This window comes from Canis aureus, chromosome X, assembly GCF_053574225.1.
Source record: "Canis aureus isolate CA01 chromosome X, VMU_Caureus_v.1.0, whole genome shotgun sequence".
Classification (NCBI taxonomy): domain Eukaryota; kingdom Metazoa; phylum Chordata; class Mammalia; order Carnivora; family Canidae; genus Canis; species Canis aureus.
This window is the reverse complement of record NC_135649.1, coordinates 18,761,901-18,785,181: the sequence shown is the minus strand read 5'-3', so window position 1 is coordinate 18,785,181 and position 23,281 is coordinate 18,761,901. Positions and strand designations below refer to the sequence as shown.

The 23,281-nt window shown below is 38.7% G+C and overlaps 1 protein-coding gene and 1 long non-coding RNA gene across 4 annotated transcripts in view; one reads left to right on the top strand and one right to left on the bottom strand.

Moving 5' to 3' along the window:
• Positions 1 to 23,281, bottom strand: part of LOC144308521 (uncharacterized) — a 129,322-nt gene that overhangs the window by 64,441 nt on the left and 41,600 nt on the right. Inside the window, exon 2 of the long non-coding RNA XR_013374999.1 lies at positions 20,304 to 20,400. This is a non-coding gene — a long non-coding RNA (uncharacterized LOC144308521). The remainder of the gene's footprint in view (positions 1 to 20,303; positions 20,401 to 23,281) is intronic.
• The window catches only part of PHF6 (PHD finger protein 6), a 51,686-nt gene that overhangs the window by 5,146 nt on the left and 23,259 nt on the right, over positions 1 to 23,281 (top strand). For all 3 annotated transcript variants that reach the window (XM_077889122.1, XM_077889120.1, XM_077889121.1), the window contains 2 exons: positions 13,653 to 13,786; positions 14,063 to 14,106. In XM_077889122.1, the coding sequence (XP_077745248.1) occupies positions 13,653 to 13,786; positions 14,063 to 14,106 (178 nt within the window). The remainder of the gene's footprint in view (positions 1 to 13,652; positions 13,787 to 14,062; positions 14,107 to 23,281) is intronic.

Below are 23,281 nucleotides of genomic sequence, written 5' to 3'. Positions count from 1 at the left end.
CTATGCTACACTGAATGTTTCTATAGTTGTCTTTCACCAGTAGCCAGATTGGCAGGATACTATATTGCTCTGTTGGAAAAGTAACGTTGTTTCAGTTGGTATTTATGATCCATTATGGTTTACAATGAAACAACTTCTCTTTATTTGGTTATTATTTTTCTCCTTTGAGCCCTTTATTAAAATTACATCTGCAAATGTGCCTTCAGTAGCTTCAGTATCAGGTGCTCCATTATTTTAAAGATGGGTTTGGCAGAATGTGCATCTATGTTCTTGGGCACTGAATAATCTCATATCTCATGAAGAATCTGATGAGCAGAGGTAGGAACTGTCATTTTGATGATCAGAAATAATCTATTTTTTGAAAGTTGTCAGTCTTGGGCAGCCCCCGTGGCTTAGCGGTTTAGCGCCACCTTCAGCCCAGGTCGTGATCCTGGAGACCCAGGATCGAGTCCCATGTTGGGCTCCCTGCATGGAGCCTGCTTCTCCCTCTGCCTGTGTCTCTGACTCTCTCTCTCTCTCTCTCTCTCTCTGTGTCTCTCATGAGTGTATAAATAAAATCTTAAAAAAAAAGTTGTCAGTCTTGTAGTATTAGAAAGAAAAGCAACATGAAGAAGTTCAAGGATTTGAGACTTGCTTTAGGATAAATAGTGTAAAACCCTTACATCAGTATTGACACGAATGGGGACCCAGAGGCCAGTCGGTTTTTGTGGTGGCAAGACCCTAACTGAAAGTCTCTTTTCCCCCCTCCCCAAAGTGGTAATAGTAATAGAATGCTTCAGGGTTTTTTTTAAGATTTTATTTATTTATTCATGAGAGACACACAGGCAGAGATATAGGCAGAGGGAGAGAAGCAGGCTCCCTGTGGGGAGCCCAACGTGGGACTCGATCCCAGGACTCCAGGATCACGACCTGAGCCAAAGGAAGATGCTCAACCACTGAGCCACCCAGGCACTGTGCTTCAGCTTTTTTAAATGTGATTTTTATTTGATGGTTTCAGATTTCTTCATGTTTTTATGGCTTGCTGATTTTCGAGAACCAGAGCAGTACGTTTTTATTTCCTAATCCTTAAAAACAAATTCAGATGTAAAGAAAGAATACTATTTACCTGAAAGTGGTTGTACTGTAAACCTTATTGCCCCATTATTTATTCCTTGGCATCATGAATAGGCCTGGGAAAAGCTTCTGCATCTTGACTTGTTAGCATTTTTGTCACCTGGAATGGCTGCTCTAGTCACAACGGGAGCAGTTTTGATCCCTAATGTTACTTATTATTAACAAATGCAGTGCCTAGTTTTACATGCAGCAGCAGTACACATCTGGCAGCATTGCTAAATCCAGTGGTGACTTCATTTATTTGGACTTGTTTGTGGAGAGAGCATCAGAACTTTGTACAAGTTTTACTAATATAAATGGTTTTGATTAATTTTTAATGGTATAGTATAGTGAGTTGATTTTTTTCTGAAGTGTAGTGAGTTATAAAGAATTGAATTTATCCTTTGATCTGGGGAGTGGAAGGACATTGGAGGGTAAGACCACAAGCTATAGTAACAGACTTGGATTTGAGTCCTAGCTCTGTCACTGACTAGCTGAGTGACCCTGGGCAAGTTATCTACTTCTCTGTACCACATTTTCCTCACCTGCCAAAAGGAGATACTGACAGTTCTTATCTCATAGGGATATTGTGAGATTTAAAAGACTATACAAGACTTAGCATGGTGCCTGGCACGTGGTTAGGACTTGATAAATGGTAGCCACCCGTGTAGTTATTGTTTATAAATAATATCCTGCTAATGTCATTGTAGACTAATGAAAAGCATGCTGCACTGGGAAAGTCATGAGGCTTGTATTTTTAATAACTCTGCCACTGACACATTATGTAACTTTAGACAGGTCGTTAACTTATTTGTCTTTTCACCAGTGGTAAACAGATAATGCTGTATCACTGCTTACTGAACAGCGATGTTCCATGACTAAAATCAAACATAGAAAGAGTTACCTTAGGAAAGGTGTTTACAAAGATGTTTTGAAGCTGTGGGCATCTAGTATAAGGAATAGGGCAAAAGGAAAGAACTTTTAAGCCTAGGTACATAGTTTTGTTCCTTTTCCTTCTCCCAAATGCCAGAATTTAAATAAGTTACATAGGGGATAGGACTAGAGTAACATTCATATGTTTAACTTTGATTTCTGGGTGAAAAGTCATGAATACCCATTGAAAGTAAACAGGAATGCTGGTCCCGGGTGCTTTCAAGTCCCGTTTCAGCCTATACCTGGTGTTGGCTTAAGATAGGTGCTCTCTTGCCCCAAGGAAAAGTAAAGAGAGAAGAGGCTGGGGCTTGTGGTGAAAGTGTTTAGGTGACCAGATGGGTCAGAGTCTTGAGAGAGTGGGCAGTCACAACAGGAAGTACAGGTATGTGGTTTCTGTGTTCTTGCTGCCACAGGGAGTTTTCTGAGTGTTTTTTATGTCAGTCACAAAAATCAGGGGAGGAAAGCCAGCCTGTACAGACAGATCCATCTCTTTTGTGTTACCTTTGGGCACCAGGATGGACCAGGAAGAATTTGCCAGAGTACTGAGGATTTTATCATTTGAGTCTCTATATTGGCAGTTAAGACCGATACATGTTTTTCCAGAATGGTTTCCAGTTTCTATTGCAGCCATAAGGAGACATCACATCTGTACCATCTACTCTTAATTCTTCAGCCATCTAGCCAAGAAATGCAAGTTTCCAAGTAAAATTATGAATCATTGACACCGTTTTCATTTTCTTTAAGGAGATACTTGAGAGGAGTACATTTGAAGAACATACTCTTTCTGGATGAAACTAGGTGGTGAAGTCATTAAGAGTACCTACATCTGATAGTTACTGTTGAAATTGGTAACTGTGTCAGATGTATCAGTCTGAGAACAGGAGTTCAGAAGGCCATTTAGTCCTCAATCCCTATATGCAAGACTGCTTCCAAGCCACCCAACATAAGATTTTCATCTCCACTATTCTTAAATATATCAAGAGGCTGTGATTCTATCAAAGCAACTTGAATCATGACCATAATTCTATGACATTCTTCAGAATTGAGAAATTCATCCTTCTTTATAATTTAATTATCTCACTTAATTTAAGCCGTTTATTCTAGGTCTCTCTCCTTCCATTAAAGGAAGTATTTGGGTTTTTTCTTTACTAAAAATGGAAAATCTTTCATATACTTGATGACTATCCTCAGGTCACTCCTAAACTCTCCCCCCCCTTTTTTTTTTACTCTCCCCTTTTTGAACTAAATTTTACTCACATGTCTGAAGAAATCCTCTGAACATTTTTCCTGTTTTTTTTCCCCAACAGTAGAAATAGCTAACATTTATTGAACACTTAATATGTGGGCAAATTACTTTAAATACATGATTCCTTTTAATCCTGACAATCATAATGTAAGATGGGAGGTATTAATTCTCTCTTTATGGATGAGGAAGCTGAGGCCCAGAGAAGTAACCTAAGTTCCTATTACTAGTAAGTGGCAGAGCTGCCATTTGACTTGAGGGCAGTGAACTCCACAGCTAGAACTCGTAATCACCCCAGTTTTTAATACAGTGCCTTTTAAGCCACCCAATCCAAAATCAGGTTTTATAAAACATAATTGAGCTTAGTAGTTTTTTCTTAAGATTTTATTTATTCATGAGAGATACAGAGAGAGAGAGAGAGAGAGAGAGAGAGAGAGGCAGAGACACAGGCAGAGGGAAAAGCAGGCTCCATGCAGGGAGCCCGACATGGGACTCGATCCCCGGTCTCCAGGATCCCGCCCTGGACTAAGGCAGCGCTAAAACCGCTGAGCCACCAGGGCTGCCCCTGAGCTTAGTAGTTTTTTAAACAAATATGAAAATACTACTGGATTTAGGACATAGACTCCTTTTAATATATATTAATAGCATTGTTAGTTTTTAGGACCAAGATATATGTCCTAGGTAGGCATATTCTGATTCTCTATTATCCTTAGGTACTTTTTGTGGCTTCTAAAAATGGAAAGACCAATTTTACATAATACCAGTGGAGTGCTTGGCACCCTAGAGAAATGGGGTATCTGATTTTGAGAGTTGACATTCTAGATATTGGACATGCCATGAATCTGCACATATGATGATTCATAGATAACACCTTTTTATTCTGTGTGGGAGAAGCCTTGCCTGTTTCTGCTTCCTAAGTTGGTAAGGGAGTAAAGAATGAGTCCAGGAAATAGATTAAGTACCAGAATGGGTCAATGAGACTGGTAGTAATGGATTCGAGTTGAGTAGGGTGGGATAATGGCAGGGTCTTTAAACCTTACACAGGAGTTTCACCTAGGATAGGAGGGGATGAGGATAGTTGAAGCAGGAGTTTTCAGGAGAAACGGGATATGCAGTAATCACTGGAGAATGAAATATAATCATGGCAGTATATTTGTCTGCTGTACATAGATATCCTGCAAGGGCATCTTAAAACTCAACCTGTCTAAACCATTATTCATCATCTTCCCTGCCCTGAACCCTGATTCTCTTTCTGAATCCTTTACCTTCAACTCTTCCTTCTTCCACATGTATCACATTGGTTCTAATTCTGGGGTGTCTTCTGTTGTCTTTTCTTTTGTAATACTACCCTATACCCAGTCTTCCTCTCCCCATCCTTCCAATATACTGCTGGTAATTACTTGATCTCTTCTTCCCTGACTCCAAACCTTCACTGATGCCTTAGTGTATACAAAATCATACCCAGGGATCCCTGGGTGGCGCAGCGGTTTGGCGCCTGCCTTTGGCCCAGGGCGCGATCCTGGGGACCCGGGATCGAATCCCACATCGGGCTCCCGGTGCATGGAGCCTGCTTCTCCCTCTGCCTGTGTCTCTGCCTCTCTCTCTCTCTCTCTGACTATCATAAATAAAAAAAAATCATACCCAGAGGCCTCAGCCTGCCATTCAGAAGTCCTAACCCACCTCTTCCATTCTTGATTTCATCCTCTCTCCTCTTGGTTTCCCAAACGTCCTCTGTTTGTCCCCACTGCTGTGCACATACTGACATTACTCATCCTAGTTGCATCTTAGCTGCCTATCAGTTCTGTTTTTGAATTCTGCTCAAACTTCACCTCTTTCATAGATTTTCACATAATATGCATTGTATTTGTTAGATATAAGCAAGCCTTCCTTCCCCACTATCTTCTGGTATCTGGAAGGGTAGACACTCTTCTCTTGGTCTAGCATAGGATTAAGTGGGGATAATGCATGGAAGACACTTAGCACAGTACTTGATGTCTCATTTGTGCTCAGTAGTGTTCTAATAAATAGGTGGGTGCTCATTAATTATTGGATTTGAAGGAGAGAAGAGCTTCAGTTGGATAATAGTGTGAAACCTTAATACTGGGAGAGGTGTAAATTGGCCAGAGAAGTAATGGTATAGCATAAAATTCCTCTTTTTTTGGTTAGTCAGTGCTTTAGTGGGGTTTGCAGCTCCAGTGATTTGAAAAGGAAGGAGAGAAATCTAGTGGAAAAAATATGGTTGGTTATTTGTTCAGGATGGGGAGAGCTGTGTATGCCTTACCCATGAAGGTTTGCATGTTTCTTCAACATTCCCTGGCTCAGTATGGTGTTACTTTGGTTGTTTCTTTAGGCATGGTATTTGTTAAGGCCCTCTACTAGAATCTAGAATTCATCTCTCTGTCCATTTATCAGTTACTTAATTTAGTGCCTACTTTGAACCAAGTACAATGTGAGACACTTTGATGGGTGCTTCCAGGAATACATACAGTTTAGCCTTGGGAGTATGTAGAGAATGCCACAGGAGAGCTGGGATAGAGGACCATCATTAATTCTGTTTTAGAAGTCAGAAGGCTTCATAGCAAGTGACGTTTGAAATATGTTCCAATCGGAAAGTGATGCTGTAGAAGTCAAAGGGGGAAGAGTTTCAAGAGGAGGAAGTGGGCTAAAGTATTAGGTAAGTATTAAATGCCAGTGCTATTTAAAGTAGAGCGAATGGCTCATTTAGCGTTCAGTAAGGGCAAAACAGAGTGCCCACAGTGCATAAGATGCTACAACTGCTTACTGCATACAGAGAAGCAGAAGATGCCAGGTGGTCCATGGTGCTACTAAATCCTTAGAGCAGTGGTCCTTAGCCAACTGAAATAAGAAGTGGGGGTGGGCGGGGGATTCCAGGCATGTATCTTTTGAAAAGGGTTCTCAAGTGATTTTTAAAAAAGATTTTATTTATTTATTTGAGAGAGTGCAAGAGTGAGAGAGACAGCATGAGCCAAGGAAGGGGAGGAGAGGGAGAAGCAGTCTCCCTGCTGAGCAGGGAACCTGACATGGGGCTCTCTCCCAGGACCCCAGGATCATGGCCTGATCATGACCTGAGCCAAAGACAGATGCTTAACCGACTGAGCCACCCAGGTGGCCCCCCAAATGGTTTTTTGGTAGATGCTTTTTGTTATGGACCATTACCTTAGGAAGAGGGGTCAGCAAACTTTGCGTACAGGACCAGATAATAAATATTTAAGGATTTGCCAGCTGTATTGTTTCAGTGGCAATCACAGACAATACACAAAGAAATAAGCATGTCTGTGTTCCAATAAAACTTAATTTACAGAAATGGCTGGTGGGCTGGATTGGGCTTGCAGGAGCCCTGCCTTAGGGTATTTTTGTGGAAAAACAGGTATATTCAAACAGGCCTGTTCATTGTCATCTGTGTAACTAAGTGTACATCCATCACAAATGTGTTCATCTAAACGTGTATTTTTTTAATAAAGCTCAGATTATGGCATGCAGATTAATTTTAATATGTGCAGATATTTTACCTGTCATTTATATTAAAATGAATTTTGCTTTGCTTTGGAGGTTAAGGAGAATGAATGTAAGGCGAAAGAGAAACTTCAAGTCCAATGATGGAGAAAATCAGGTCTTTGACTATTACTGAATAAAATTTTTTCCTTTGCCTTCATTTAATACTTCTTTGTAATTGGAAATACTGTAAATTTATGTCATTATGTAACTAATTCCCATTTATTTGTGCCAGTGGAGGAGAACCCAAACCAGTAATGTAAAATAATCTGTGTCTGGTTTGGGGGGATGTTTTGGTGTGTATATGAAGTTCTTCGCTGATTAAGTATATAACACACAGCACGGCAGTTTAAAGTACCCTCTGGGGATCCCTGAGTGGCTCAGCGGGTTTACCACCTGCCTTTGGCCTAGGACATGATCCTGGAGTCCTGGGATCGAGTCCCACGTCAGGCTCCCTGCATGGAGCCTGCTTTTCCCTCTGCCTGCGTCTCTGCCTCTCTTGCTCTCTCTCTGTCTCTCATAAATAAATAAAATCTTAAAAAAAAGTAAAATTTGAAAAAAAAATAAAGTACCCTCTGTCTGAAAGGCCTACACTTGAGAACAGCCTGAACCTATAGATCTGAGCTCAGAAAAACTCTGTCTGAATATTTCAGGTTAAAACAAACAAACAAAACCTTCAAAAGCTACAATAATATAGAGAATTTAAACTATCAGTGATGACTCATAAGTATGAGTATGGAGAATGTGATATTCAGAGCAAGGCCAGGGGACTAGGTTAAGTAAGAACTTGATATGCTTGCTTCGTTCATGGCCTTCCGTTTTGAAAAGATTTCTTGACTGATTTGTTCAGTAACTGCTTACGTTTAGTCTGTTACTCTAGGAAAAAAGTACTTTTCAGTGGCCCTGTTTTTAGAAGCACTTGGAATTTAAGTTCCTAACCTATCAAGTGTGTCCTTTTCTGATGACTTTGGTCATCAGAATAATATATTAAGTTATTTATTTATTTTAATGAGACCCTCTTCAAAATGCTGAGCTTTTTTTATTTTTTTAAGATTTTTTATTTATTTATTCATCAGGGATACACACACACACAACACACACAGAGAGAGAGAGAGAGAGAGAGAGAGAGAGAGAGAGAGGCAGAGACACAGGCAGAGGGAGGAGCAGGCTCCATGCAGGGAGCCTGATGTGGGACTTGATCCCGGGTCTCCAGGATCACACCCTGGGCTGAAGGCAGCGCTAAACTGCTGAGCCACCCGGGCTGCCCTGAACTTTTTAAAAAAACTGTAGCTATAGCATAAACCAGAAACAGTCATGAATCATGTTCCACCCTACCATGCCGTGGTATTCTTGTTAGGAATTTTTTTAAAAGATTTATTTATTTATTTTTAGAGAGAGAGAGAGAGTGAGCAAGAGCGGGGGGAGGGGCAGAGGGAGAGAGACCAGCCTCAAGCAGACTTTGTGTTGAGCTGGGAGCCTGATGCCAGGCTTGATCCCAGGCCCCTGAGATCATGACCGGAGCCGAAATCAAGAGTTGGTCGCTAAACCAACTGAGCCACCTAGGTGCCTTTCTTTTAGGCATTTTTAACAGGTAAATCAGACAGCTGTCACTTAAGCAGATAATTCAGAGGTCACTCTTTGCTTTCTAACGATGTTGGATATGTGAAGTATTCCTATAAATCAGTTGTTGAGGAGCATTTTGGGGCAGCTCTGAAAACTTACCCCAACTGCCTCATCCCGAGTTCTAGTTTTTCCTGGAGGTGATGTTATCTGGTATTAAAAACAATAGACACCAGTGTAAGGTGAACTGCCTTTACTTTATCCTGTCTCCTGTGCAGATAGCCTAGGTACCCTGTTTCCAACTCAAGTGCTTTGGGCCTGTTTCCTTCACCTACAGACCAAGAATATGGTCTCATTTTGGAGCCTCTTTTGCATTCTCATACATTTATAGCCCTTTTCTTGGAGCAGATGTCTTGAGAGTAGTAACTACTTGGCCGTGAGGATTTATATCTATACAGTGGTGGTCAGTCAGTCACTGAGGCACACTCAATATGCAGCAGTTGGCTGGGCAAGGCTGTCTTAGCAAGCCCTTTGCCCCTTGGATCCCTGTGGCTCTCTCTAGCCATCGGATTCCAGCTTTCCCTTCCCCCCCCCCCCAAAGCCATCCCTTTCTGCCCATCTTAGAAGTTGGTGATCTCATTTTAGTTTTACTTTGTGTCTCATGGTCTTGGTTGAACTGTCCCTGAGTTTTGCCCACAGCTACTGAGAAATCAGTATTTCTCCTTTTATTCCTTAGGACTTCTTCCTTTTACAAACTGAATTTCAGCCCCGGCCTGGTTCAGTTGCCTGAGGAGTCGGTACATCCCTGCCTCTGGCTCCCGCAGGACTTTAGCTAAGTCATAGTCCTTTCGGTTCCCTTTGTTAGCTCTCATGTGTGACTTGGTTCCTCTTTAGTCAGTGGGTCAGCTCCTTGAGACTTGGTTCTTTGGGTACAGCTTAACGTTAATATGGGATAGCTTCACAGATTTTAGAATGGTGGTTACCACAAGCAGGGAAGGTAGGGAGATGTTGCTTAAAGGGTACAAAGTTGTAATTGTGTAGTGAAGTTTAGAGGCCTGATGTTTGGCCCAATGACTATAATTAATAACACTATATTGTATACTGGAAATTTGTTGAGAATAGATTTCCGGGGCTTTTACCACACACACAAAACTGGTAACTGAATGAAGAGTTGGTTGTGCTAAGTAGCTCAACTGTAGTAATCATTTTGCTATTATTAAAACACCTTGCCATACATCCTAAATATTTTTTTTTACTAAAAAAAAAATTAAGGATACTATCACTTCTAGCCATACTATAAAGATGAGGTGCAAACATCTGTAATAGGGTGGGTCTTTTTTCTAGTCTCCCCATTTCAGAAAAGGTGAATTGAGTTTTGAGGCTTACTAGGTCTACTGGGTAGCAACCTGAAGAGGGGAGAAAAAGTAAAAGAAAAATCATTATCAAAAATTTTTCACCTCTACTTAAAGATCTTGAAGTCAGAGTATGAACAGGATTAGCTGACAATTGACATTTATACTTTTATCAGGGGCAGGAAATTAGCCCTCAGAATATTTGATGCATGGGACAGACAGTTTTGCAGGGGGAAAAGGTCCACAGTTAGTTCACCATGTTCCTGTCAGGTTAACTTTCATTTTCCCCACGTTCAAGAGTCATGGGTAGTGCAAACTTGATGTTAAATGGCAGCTGACAGTCCTGCTAAGAGCCCAGTAAGGCCCATAACAAATTTGAGGGCAAATGTTTTATGTAAAGAGAAATAACGGGATAACATTACCTGGGACCAACCAACTGCTGCCTTGCTGTGTTGGGGATCCCATTTTCCTATCACTCCACTTTTTTTAAGAAAGGTAGTCTTTGTTTTATTTTCCATAATTTAAAAAAAAATTTTAACGTTAATCAGCCCCTATCTGGTTTCCCAACTTCTTTAGTTGTTCTTTTTCTCTCTTTATTCTCAACTTGGTATCTCACAGGGCTAAATCTTTTCCTCCCAAATATTCTTGCCTCTGTTCATTCTGTGCCCCTTCCACTGGATTGTGTTCTCACTTTTACCTTTCCAAATTCTAGATCAGACTGTTTAAATTTGTAGATATGCTTGAAGATTATTATGTTAAATCTGCAGATAATAGAAACACAAATCAGAAAAAATATACTGGAAGATATTGAAATATTCAATAACCGTAAGCTTAAAGTCAACACATTTATCGAACACTACTTTGTAAAGCACAGTGTCAGTCTTCCAAAAAAGTCAGTCTAGAAACAATTGATGGATAAAATCTATACATTTATAAATATAATTAGCTGTACAAGGAAGTAAAATGGTAAGAGCCAAAATGAATACTGTGTCTTAAGTCCCATAGGAGTTCAGGGAAAAAATAGTCATTTAGGGGTTGGGGCATATAGTGTAGTAGACTTCAAGATAACAGTTCTGTTTCCATTTTGTATTCATAGGTACATAAGCATGTGTAAATTTTATATTTAGTTTTATTATAGATAATCTTTGCTATTTTGTTAGCATCTTGCCAGAATTTCATATACAAGTGGGTATTTCGGCTTTTATATGAATGCTGCTTAAAATAGATCCAGTAAATTCTAATTGAGAAAAATTCCTACTGCTAACCTTGAAAATAATTTTCTACTCTTTGAAATCATTTTTATTGGTATATCTTCTTCCTTTCACCCTTGAGAGGAACTGACAAAAGTGAGAATGAGCTTTTTCTCACTTAAAAATTTTACCTGTCCTAAAGTGCTGTAGTTAACTCATAATATTTTGGGCAGATTTAAACTGAGAACCAGCAAAAACAAATTTTGATATGTTTTGGACATTTGATTTCCTTCTTATTCTCAACTAATAGATGGTATTAAAAGCATTTGCTAGCGTGTTCCCCCCAAATATTTTTTTGTATGTGAAAGTACTTTTGTCCATTGTAGAAAAATCAGAAAACACAGGAAATTGTAAAGAAAATAACCCCTCAGCATTTTGCTATATCTACTCTCCCCCCTTTTCTTATTTATTAATTTATTTTAAAATATTTATTTATTCGTGAGAGACAGAGAGAGAGAGAGAGAGAGAGACATAGGCAGAGGGAGAAGCAGGATCCTCGATGCAGGACTCTATCCCCGGACCCCAGGATCACGCCCTGAGCTGAAGGCAGACGCTCAACTGCTGAGCCACCCAGGTGTCCCTCCCTCCCCCCCAGTTTTCAAAGAATTTATGTTATAATCATAATTGTGATCATAATTAACATAATAATTTTGTATCCTGCTTTATTTAGTATTTTACATTAACATTTTCCCATACCGTTAAGTTTTCTTTGGAGAGTGGCTGTAGAATATTCCTACGTATGGGTGTGCTAGAATTCAAAGATTATTCAGTTGTTTTCCATGAGTGATTTTGCATTTTGGATTATTGTAAATAATTTTGTAATAAAGATATGTATATAAATCATTTGAATCTCTTTTTTAGACTAGATTAACAGAAGTAAAGTTAGTGGATCAGGAAATAAGAACTTTTTAAAAGCTCTTTGATAAATAAGGCAAGCTGCTATTCAGAGCATAGTGATTTCCAGCAGGATATGAGAGTGCCCATCTCACTGTATTTTTGCCAGTGTTGAGCCAAGTATAGTATTTTTAACTACCTCCTCTCTCATTTTTGCTTGCTAATTGAATTCAATTTTTTTCAAAATGTACCCGTGCAAACCCATTTTTGATGAAATTTCAAGATGAACTACTTGCAGTACAGTTCTTGATGAAGTGAAATAATGTTCGACTTGTTAAAAAAAAAACAGGTTGTAAAATAGTATGTAAAGAATTACGTAGAAAAACACTTTCACATAAACACTGTAACATACTGTAAGGGCATCTCTGCTTGCCAAAAGCATGAGAGTTTTTTTTTTTTTTAATTTTCTTTTTGCCCTTGCATTTGCCAACATTTCTATAATAGATATAATAAGATATAATTTGCTAAAAAATAAAATAAAATAATTAAGTAACCTTAGAAATGCTACACCTTCTCAAGAATTTATAAGCCCACCCAAAAGTATTTAACAGCTTTTCCTGCTTGGTAATTTGTTACAGTAATTCTTTTTACAGTTATACTTTGAAGTTTCTGTATTTAAGGAAATGGAGTATTTCTCTAGTACTAATCATGTCCACTGGCCCTCATGTTTTCTGGGAGGTACCTGTATTGAGAATGTTTCTGACTTAGGAGTATTTCTTACATGATAGTTTGAACGAGAGGTTGAGTGTTTGAATTGCTTAGAGAAGCGTAAGGAATTTTATTGGAATTTATATCAGGTTCTCCGTATACCAAAATTTCTTAGGAGCCAAGTAATCCAGAAGTTATGATGGTAAGTATTCTTTATGTTAAATTAATAGAGGAATGAGAACAGTTCCAAACAAGGTATCTAGCAACCAAGAAACAAAGTTTTTAAGATTTACCTTATAGAGAATTTATTTTGGCATGGCATTTATAGCTTAGGAGATAGACCTGTTAAAAGTCCACTCGGTACCTGAAAGTCCATTCTAGTACCATATACTATGATATGTTAATAAAAACCACTAACAGTCATTGTTATGTACTTTTTTTAAAAGAACTGTTTCCTAAATTGAGAGCATGAGCTAGTTAAACAATAGGAATTATCTAATAAAGTCAGAAGGTAAATACATTAAAATATGTTTAAAGAGTCCATTCTTTTATCTCTGTGCCTGAATTCATAATGCATAAGAGGTAAGTAACAGATTAAATTTAAAATAGATGAGCCTATTTTCATAATCAACTTGACATCACAAAATATTTTTAGAGCTTGAGAGATTTAAAAGTCTCCTTAACTTTTTATCCTTCTTTCCTCACTTGAAAATGATTTTACCAAGTCCCCCAATAGTACGTGAGATTTTTTTCCCAAAGATTCTCATTAAGTGGAAATGTGAAGGAAACATTTTTTCTGGTATGAGACATTTCTCGCAGTTACTCATTTCCAGGAAAATCTGGATTGTTGAAAGGTCTAAGTTATACCCAGCTTACATTCCCGATTTGCAACATTTCAAATTTTCTCTTGACCACAGTGAAACAATAGACATTAATAATATTCCATTAGTTTTGTCACTGTTTAATCTGGGGGGAAAATACCCCTGGTTGAACTTGATTCAAAGTATTTCTAGGTGAGAAAACAAGATAACTTAGCATTTATCGGTTACAAAACTTTTCAATAACCCAATTTGTTTTCCTTGACAGAGATTGATATGCCTCTAACCTGACATCACGGCCTTAGTACAATCTCCCACTAATGATAATTATTTTATTGTTTTGCTGTAGATGTGTTCTTTGTGCCATTGTCCTGGAGCAACAATTGGTTGTGATGTGAAAACATGTCACAGGACATACCACTACCACTGTGCATTGCATGATAAAGCTCAAATACGAGAGAAACCTTCACAAGGAATTTACATGTAATTATTTAACTTCTCTTTAAGTCTTTTTTTTTTTAAGCAGTCATACTTTCTTTAGGCTTTTGTAAAAGTTCTTCCCATTTTGAAGCATTTCATCATCATTGTAAAGGGTGTTTTGGTAAGGAATTTAATGGTTAGAGAAGGGCATAGGATGTTTAATAAGATTTCTGGAATCCGGCTTGTGAATGGGGTGAAGTATACTGCTCATTTTCTTAATTTGAAAAACGAGTTTAGTTTGTTGACTTGATAATTTTTGATTTCTTCATTTTTTTATAGGGTGTATTGCAGAAAACACAAGAAAACTGCACATAACTCTGAAGGTATGTCCTGCAGTGACTTTTCATTTTTATTTATTTATTTATTTATTTATTTATTTATTTATTTATTTATGATAGTCACAGAGAGAGAGAGAGAGGCAGAGACATAGGCAGAGGGAGAAGCAGGCTCCATGCACTGGGAGCCCGACGTGGGATTCGATCCTGGGTCCCCAGGATCGTGCCCTGGGCCAAAGGCAGGCGCCAAACCACTGCGCCACCCAGGGATCCCTGCAGCGACTTTTCAATATCAAGAAGAAATTTGAGTGAATTTTACTATATGAATTTTTGCCATAGATGTATCTCAATATTGAATACACTGCAAAGAATCCAGAAAAGTGTTAGGATAAACTGATGTACATAGTGAAAAAGATCTGGATTTTTGAGAAAATTTTTGCCCCTGAAGTTCTTGTAAGGAGTACATTGAGAATATATTTTATCTTTAGGAAAAAATGATGCTAGGGATTTTGGGTTTCTGTGTTCATGTAAGTGTTAGCAGATTGTAAAGGTAGTAATTGGGATCCTTACTACTGTCAGATATAGAAAATGGGAACTAGAGATACTGGTACATTTGTGATCACCAGGCTTTCTGTTAAATTTTCACATTGTACTTTTTTTTGAAAATACAGACATGTTCATAAGAAGTCATCAAATTTAAAATATATTAACTTTAAAAATTTTTATAGTTTATTTCTCAAACTTATATAAAGCAAGGCTAAGGGTGTTTATAGTTAGCCAAGTTGTACTTGGTCTTTTTTAAAAGGGATGGGAAAGTTTTTAAGTTGAATTCTGACTTTTTGTATACTTCTGCAAATGGATGGTTTTGATACTTCACTAGCACTAAAAGGCTTAGATTTAGTCTGAGAGCATTCTATCCTTCCATTTAAATTAGAGATTTTTAGTTTTTTGTTAGCCTCTGAGAACATGTCGCTTAGAAATTAGAATGATTTGAGCCTCTTGATTTAGGAAGTAGTTTCCTATATAAAGACTTACCTAATTATTGTGTTAGCATACTAAAGTTTGTGACCCTTTTTGATATCTTAGATCATGGCTATATCCTTCACTTTGAGACTCTAGATTTAATTAAATATATGTGTCGTGCTGCTTAAATACATGATCTTCAGCAAAACTTGTCCTTAAAGTAAACAGATTGTATAAATAATAAGCACAATGTTTTAGAGCTGATAAAGTGCAACTCAGAAACCTTTACAATGTTTTCCTTGTTTATTTTTTTCCTCATTTATTTAGTTCAGGAATTCAATTGAAAAACCTTTTCAAAGTTTAAGAGGAAGCTTGCCCACCTTTCATTACTTCAGATTTTAAAAACGTGTTTGATTTTCTTGAAGACTGTAGTGAACTACATGTATGGTAAAACCAAGGGTTAGAAGCTAGGATCTGATGAATACAAGTATAAGATACACTGGGGCAGGAGGATAGTTGAGGATGGCAAGGATTAATGTAGAAGGCTCCCCTTTTATTCCTTACATTTCTGAAGCTGATAGTACCATCTAGTGGTAGAGAAAAGTCACTGCAGACTGCATAAAGCAGAATAATTTTGACCACCTTTTTGCTTTGAGAAAGATTGAAAATAATACTTTTCAGATTACTTTTTTACTTTTTATTTATTTTTTAAAGATTTTGTTTATTTGTGTGTGTGTACGTGTATGTGTGTGTGTGTGTGTGTGAGAGAGAGAGAGAGAGAGAGAGAGAGAGAGAGAGAGAAGCAGCGGGGGAAAGGGAGAAGCAGGCTCCTGAGCAGGGAGCCTGACTTGCGACTTGATCCCAGGACCCTGAGATTATGACCTGAGCTGAAGGCAGATGCTTAACTGACTGAGCCACTCAGGTGCCCCTCAGATGACTTTTTAAATGTAACTGGCAGGATTGCTGCAATTCAAATTTGTGATCCAGTTATTTTGAATTTGGGGTTCAGTGTATACTTCTGGAGCACTTTAGGACCCCTGTCTCATTGATATTATGTAATGTGTTTATCCTCATATTGTAGAACTGGAAGCATAATTTTACAATTTAAAGGCACTACAGAGTTGTATTTATTGAATTTTGGCTTTTATCACTTATCTAGCTTAAATTTATTTGATATCGATTGCTTTGTCAGAAACAACTTCAATTATTTGTTTTTTTTTTAAAGATTTTGTTTATTTATTCATGAGAGAGAGAGAGAGCAAGAGGCAAAGACATAGCAGAAGGAGAACCAGGCTCCATGCAGGAAGCCTGATGTGGGACTTGATCCTGGGACTCTGGGATCACACCCTGAGCCAAAGGCAGACGTTCAACCATTGAGTCACCCAGGCGTCCCTATGTCATTGTTCTAATGGGAAACCTATGTTCTACTTAACAATTGTAATTTATGGTTGGGGTTTATAGGGTTGTATTTCAGGAACTACCTTTGAGAATTTTACGGCAGTGGTCTGTGCAGCAAAAAGGCATTGATAACTGTGGATGGCAATGTCTTATTCATTTGCCATCAGTGGCTCAATAACCTAGTTTGCTAAAACTTAAAATGGTAAATACTCCATAATTCAGTCTGTTCATGTGAGTTTGATGTAATAATTTTGAAATATTAAATTTGAGAATCTTTGCTGTTTCCATAGTTTTGCCTTTTCCAGAAGGTCATATAGTTGGAATCATACCATATGTAGCCTTTTCAGATTGGCTTCTTTCACTTAGTTGGCCTTTTTTTGGGAGGGCAGCAGAATGGTTGATATATAAATGCTTATGAGAAAGGATCTGATAGGCAAGAAGAGATCAAAGGTCCAGGAAGGAGGGAGATTCAGTGCGCAAACAGAAGAATTGCCCTATTACAAGAGAAGGAAAAGGGAGAGGTAGTTCCTAACTGGTCTGTTTGAAGGAGAATGTAGGGGGAGAGAGGAGAAACTTTGAAAGAATAGTTGTGAAGACTGGGAGAGGAAGTTTGCCTAGAGAAACGTAAGGTTTCCAGACTGGATAGAGGGCTCACTTAAGGTTGCTAACCATTAATGTATATAGTGATACCCTCAGGTTGTGTGACTTCCTTTAGCAATTCAGGATCCTGTGTATAGCACAGAGAAAAGGGTTAGTTGGTTAGTTCAGAAGTGGGATTTTTGCCAAGTATGTTCCACAAAGAAGTAAAGGTAAAAGGGAGTTCAGGATATTTGCAAGGCAAAAAATCTAAGATAAGGAAGTGAAGACAGGAAAAAAAGAATCAGGAAGGAATTAATAGACAGGGGGTCCTGATAAGGTTGAAGAGCAATGTGAATGAAAGTACTTGGGGAAGCAATCATTTTGTGGTACCAAAGTGTGCGTGATTTATAGTGATTTCAGTGATCTGAACCATTTTTAGGTGATTGTAAAGGTGTCTAGATGTGATTATAGGGATTGGGTAGTTGGTGGAAGATACCATTGAAGGTCAAGGAACTTGCTTGGGTTGTCCTGTGTTCTTGAAATCACCCAGGATGCGGCAGGGGCGAGGAAGGAAAAAAGAGCTGTAAGCTGTATGCTAAAGAAAATCTTATTCATGGGATAGAATGATTGGGAGTTGGTAATTGTTAGCAACATGGAAGGGGGGAAGGTAGCATAGTTGGTGTACCAGCAAAATTGATAAGTGGGAGTTAGTTAGAAACGCCTAATCTCAAGCCCCACCCTGACCTACTAAATAGGAATCACCACTTTAGCAAGATCCCAGGTGGTTTTTTTGCACATTAAAGTTTGAGAAGCAGTCATTTAGCTGAGTGACGTGTACTTTAGGTGCAGTGTTTTTTACAGGGGGATACAGACTTAATGGTTCAATAAGGCAGTCTAGTAGAAAGTACGGTGACAGTGGAAGTGTTCTGTATTTGAATCGTCCAGTATGGTAGTCAGTAGCCACATGTGGTTGTTGAGCACCTAAAATGGTGTAGTGCCGTCCTAGTCTTAATAGGAATTTATACATAAAAAATGGACAGGAAAAGCCAGAATTAAATCCTGCATCTTTATGTTTTTCTCCCCTTCGGCCTATGTATTTAGATAATAGGTATATTCTTTACCTTTTTTTTTTAAAGAAATATTTAAAAAATGTTAAATAATGGTAATAACATACAGGTCTAGCTTATAACTACTGCTAGTTTCTGTATTGTAGAAGTACTTGAACATGACAGCTTGTCATCAGTAAATGAGTACCTACAAGGAACTGTGATTACGTCTTTCTTGTGGTTCTTCTAAAATCCTTTTCATTAAGGGGTTAAAGCTTTTCTGTTTAATAATTTATGTGGAGCAAAGTCATCTGTGATGAGATAGAAAGCAGTAGAGTAGATGCTGAGTGTTAGCTATCCGCAGCAAGAATGTGTAGATTCTTAAGTCGTGATCACAAACATAAGCTCAGCTCAGTTTAGGTTCTTGACATTGTAAGTAGCCAAACTTGTGGCTTATTATTTTTGTTAAACTACCCAGTACAGGATGATGGGCATGGTATGGGTGCTCAAGAAATGTTTGTAATCTCTTTTCTTTGACTTGAAACAAAGCATGGTATTTAAAGCATCACTTATTTTGGGGTGACCTTTCTGCCTCCTGTGACTTTTCTTGTATCAGGTGTTAGCAGAGCAAGGTGAATTAATAAAACAGGGTCTTGGCTTTTTTTAGGGGGGGGGGAAGATACCATTTAGTGACAGATATGTGACCAACTGATTGAAATACAGGGGTGACACATGGAATTACTTAGAGATAAAGGGGCATCATATTTGCATCTTAAACCTTTCAGAAAATAGTATACAAATGAATGAAGAAAGAGTGAGTGATAAAGCAGATGTGGTAAGGTGCTAACATTTGGGTGGAGGATGTATAGGAATTTGTAAGTCTAAGATTACTTAGAAGTAGCTTAGTGATAAATGCCACAATGACTTGCAGGGACCATAAAAGACAGTCAGCATAAAGAAATCTCCTGTGCTTAACCTCGGAAGAGCTTGCCTTTAACAGACAGTTTGGAAACTTATTTTAGAGATTGCTTGTCAAATCATATGACTCAATTTGTGTTTCAAGAACTAGAGTCACCATAGTTATATTAGAAGTATGTTGAAAGTGTGTTATCATCTATGTAGATTCAAAGCCTTTGCCTGCTTTCATATTCCCTTAGTATTTTCTTCCCCTTGGTTTTTCTAGAATGCACTGCACCTTCCAATCTTCATTACTTTTATCAAATGTAAGTTTAGGGAGATTTTACTATGATATCAGTGACTCTAAAAACCTTTTAAGTTTTTGTAACACTGAATAGCTTTATGAAGTACCAGAAAGGCAGTCGTGTATACTGGTTGAATATGGGCTCTGAAATCAGGTCTATATTTGTTTTTTTTTTTTATTTTTTTTATTTATGATAGTCACAGAGCGAGAGAGAGAGAGAGAGAGAGAGGCAGAGACGAGAGGCAGAGACACAGGCAGAGGGAGAAGCAGGCTCCATGCACCGGGAGCCCGACGTGGGATTCGATCCCGGGTCTCCAGGATCGCGCCCTGGGCCAAAGGCAGGCGCTAAACCACTGTGCCACCCAGGGATCCCCAGATCTATGTTTGAATCTCATTTCTGCCACTTACTAGCCACGTGGTCTCGGGCAAGTTATTTAGTATCTCCTGGAGCCTTAGATACAGTATTTGTAAAATGGGGATTTAGGAAAAAAACCTACCTTGTAGAATTATTGTAAGGATTAAATGAAATAATGTGCTTAAGGGTCTTAGCAGTGTTTCTGGCACATAGTAAAGTGCTCAGTAAATACTACATTCGTGTGCTCTTCCTTGGAAGATAATAGAATTTAAATTGTATTTGTGATTTAACTTAGAAAATTTTAGTAACATATTCACATTGTGCCCTCTGCTAGAACTTACTCCATATTTTTTTGATTCACCAGATTTATTGACTACTTATGTGCAAAGTGCTGTGCTAGGCACTATTTACCCTCATCTTTCATTTAGCATACTTTACAAACTCATTATCGAAGTATCAGACATACACAAAAGTATGTTTGAAAAAAAGCCCCATCACCTAGCTTTAGCCATCATCAATCAGCTTGTGGCCAGTCTCGTTTCATCTACACCCCTTACCTACTTTGTCCATCTGGATTATTTTGAATGAAATTCCAGATCCATTTCATTTTAGCACACTTAATAAGTATTAATATTTTTGATGTATGCTGCATGTTTATATGTGCATATGTATATGAATATGCACAAAATCATTTATCTCCTACCTTTGCCAAAAAAGCGGTTTATGCAGAGCACATGCACATTGAGTTTCCATTGGAGAAGGCAGGGCAAGTAACCTCCAGTCTTCCTTTTGTTTCAGCCCTAAAGATGCAAAGCAGAGGTGGTGATGCTTACCCTAATCATAATGCTTGTCATTTTGCTTTTGTTTTCAAAATAATTCCAATACACATTTATTGAGTGCCTCCTGGGTGTGGGGGCATTGGGTAATTTAGAAAATAAGCCTCTTGACAAAGAGCTCACAGTCTACACAAGGTATGACAAGAGTAATAACTAACAGTTGAATAAAATTTTATAGTTTACAAGGCATTTTTCACAGTTTCTTGAGGCATCCTTTTCAGGAAGGTGTTATTAGTTCCATTTGTTACATCAGGAGACTTTGCCTCATGAGTGTTAACTAACTTTACCAAGTTTTAAGACCTAGTAGGTGGCAGTCTTAAGACTTTCTGTTCAGGAGTCCTTTCTACTTCATATGGTTAACCGATGTGAGACTTTGGGGGAGGAAAGGCAATGGAGCTTAAGCCAGGAAGGGAGAAGATGAGAAAGATACTGATCAGGAAGAAGAGAATTGATAAAGGAACATATTGGGCTTGGCCATACGAGGAGGATGAGACTTGGTGTCTCGGTAAGTCAGTCACTCCTGTGCCTTATCGTGGCAATTGGGTAATAGGGAGGGGCTTGGCCTTTCCGAGGTGACCTAGGCACTTAGGAGCTGTGCTCATAAAGGTTAGGAATGATCCGTTTTACCTGAAGGAACACAGCCTTGTTTCGTCACTTGCCTCATCAGCCTGCAGTTTTAGGAATTGCAGCTGTGAAATAAGATTAAGGCTTTGGTTTTGGATTGCATTCATTTGTTTGAAGAGGTATATAAACATTGTACAAACATCAGCAATACGAAAGAGTACACATCTTTAGCGAGCTTTCGTCCCACCCTTACCCTTATATCTGTTTCCAAACCGCTTTGCTACAAGCAACCACCACTGTTGGTTTCCTAAGTATACTTCCAGAGCATTTCTCTGCAGACATGAGCCTATGTAAAACTATCCTTTTTCTAAATTCCAGGAGCACTGGAAATTGTGTATTTTCAGGACAATGGGTATTACCACTTTATTTTTTTAAAGATTTTATTTCTTCATGAGAGACACAGAGAGAGGCATAGACATAGGCAGAGGGAGAAGCAGGCTCCTTGTAGGGACCTGGATGTGGGGCTCCATCCCAGAACCCTGGGGTCACGACCTGAGTCAAAGGCAGACACTCAACCACTGAGCTACCCAGGCATCCTGGGTATTACCACTTTATTTTTTTTAAGGATTTTATTTATTTATTCATGAGAGACACACACACACAGAGAGAGAGAGAAGCAGAGATGCAGGCAGAGGTAGAAGCAGGGTCCATGCAGGGAGCCTAACGCAGAACTCGATCCCGGGTCTCTAGGATCACACCCTGGGCTGAAGGCAGGTGCTAAACCGCTGAGCCACCCAGGCATCCCCGGGTATTACCACTTTAAAAGCAAGTTGTAATTTACTGGCATATATTTGTCCCAGGTCTGCCCCTTCCTAGCTTTGTGACCTTGGCTAAAATTCTTGAACCTTTCTGAACTTTTCCTTATCTTAAAATGAGGGACTAGGGTGGTGATATATACAAACTTGCAGGGATGGTCATGAGGCTCAGATGAGATTGTGTGTATAAACTGCATAGCATATCTGGCACAGACAGCATCCCAAAAGCTCAAATGTTAGCTCTTAGATTTGGCATATTTCCAATTTATAAAATAAGTAGAAAAGAGCAAGATGCAGAATAGTATGCTTAGAATGCCATTTGTTTGTGTATCCATTTATTTTTTTAAATTTTTTAAAATATTTTATTTATTTATTTATAGAGACACAGAGAGAGAGAGAGAGGCAGAGACACAGGCAGAGGGAGAAGCAGGCTCCATGCAGAGAGCCTGACGTGGGACTCGATCCAGGGTCTCCAGGATCACGCCCTGGGCTGCAGGCGGCGCTAAACTGCTGCGCCACCGGGGCTGCCCTGTGTATCCTTTTAAAAAACACACACAGGGAATATAATAGCTGACAGGTACGGAGAGTGTTTCACGTGCCAGGCACTGTTCTAAATTTAGTTCTTATGGAAACTAACTCATTCAGTTCATTCATGGGCCCTGTGAGGTGGCTCTGAGGCAAGAGGACAGAGTCTTTGGCAGTTCCAGGATTCAAAACCAGGCTCTCAGCCCTTGAGGTTGAAAAGAAAAGCAGTTAAGGGTGGGAGGGAGGAAGAAGGGAGGCATAGAAAGCTAGCACACCAGCTGGGAGTGTGGAGCAGGTGGAACTAGAAGGTGGAAAGAAAGATTTTTTACTTTTTATGCAGAGTTCTTTTATAATTATTCTTGAAGAAGAAAAAAATTAATATTAAAACATTTTCGAATTGGGGGGGACCTATTGTAACCATGTAACCATGAATAATTTAGACAAAGGTACTGTGACTAGTCTCATATTGTTTTTTTCATGTGCATTTTCAATTTATTTTTTAGGATAAATTCCCCAAAGTCCAATCACTGGGTCAGAGGGTTCAGTCTTTTAAGGTTCCTGATAGACACATTGCCAATGTTACTTTTTTTTTTTTCCCAATGTTACTTTCTGTAAAGATTGTGCTAGATTGTAGTCCCATCCATGGTGGATAAGTTTACTTCTTTTACCACACTGGATGTTATGAGTTCTTTTAATTGCCAAAGTAGTCCGTTATGCATTGCTTCAAAAATTAAAATAGTACAATAATATTAAATTAAAGCAGTTCTAAAAGCCCTCCCCTCACAGTGAAGTCACATTCTCTAGGAGTAACTGGTAATAAGTTTGGTGGACATCTTCCCAGAGCCTTGTTTACCTCCATACAAACCTATGTAGATAGCATCTATGCACATTTAACTACAGTAGCATCGTAGAATATGTATGTACTCTCTTATGCTACTTGC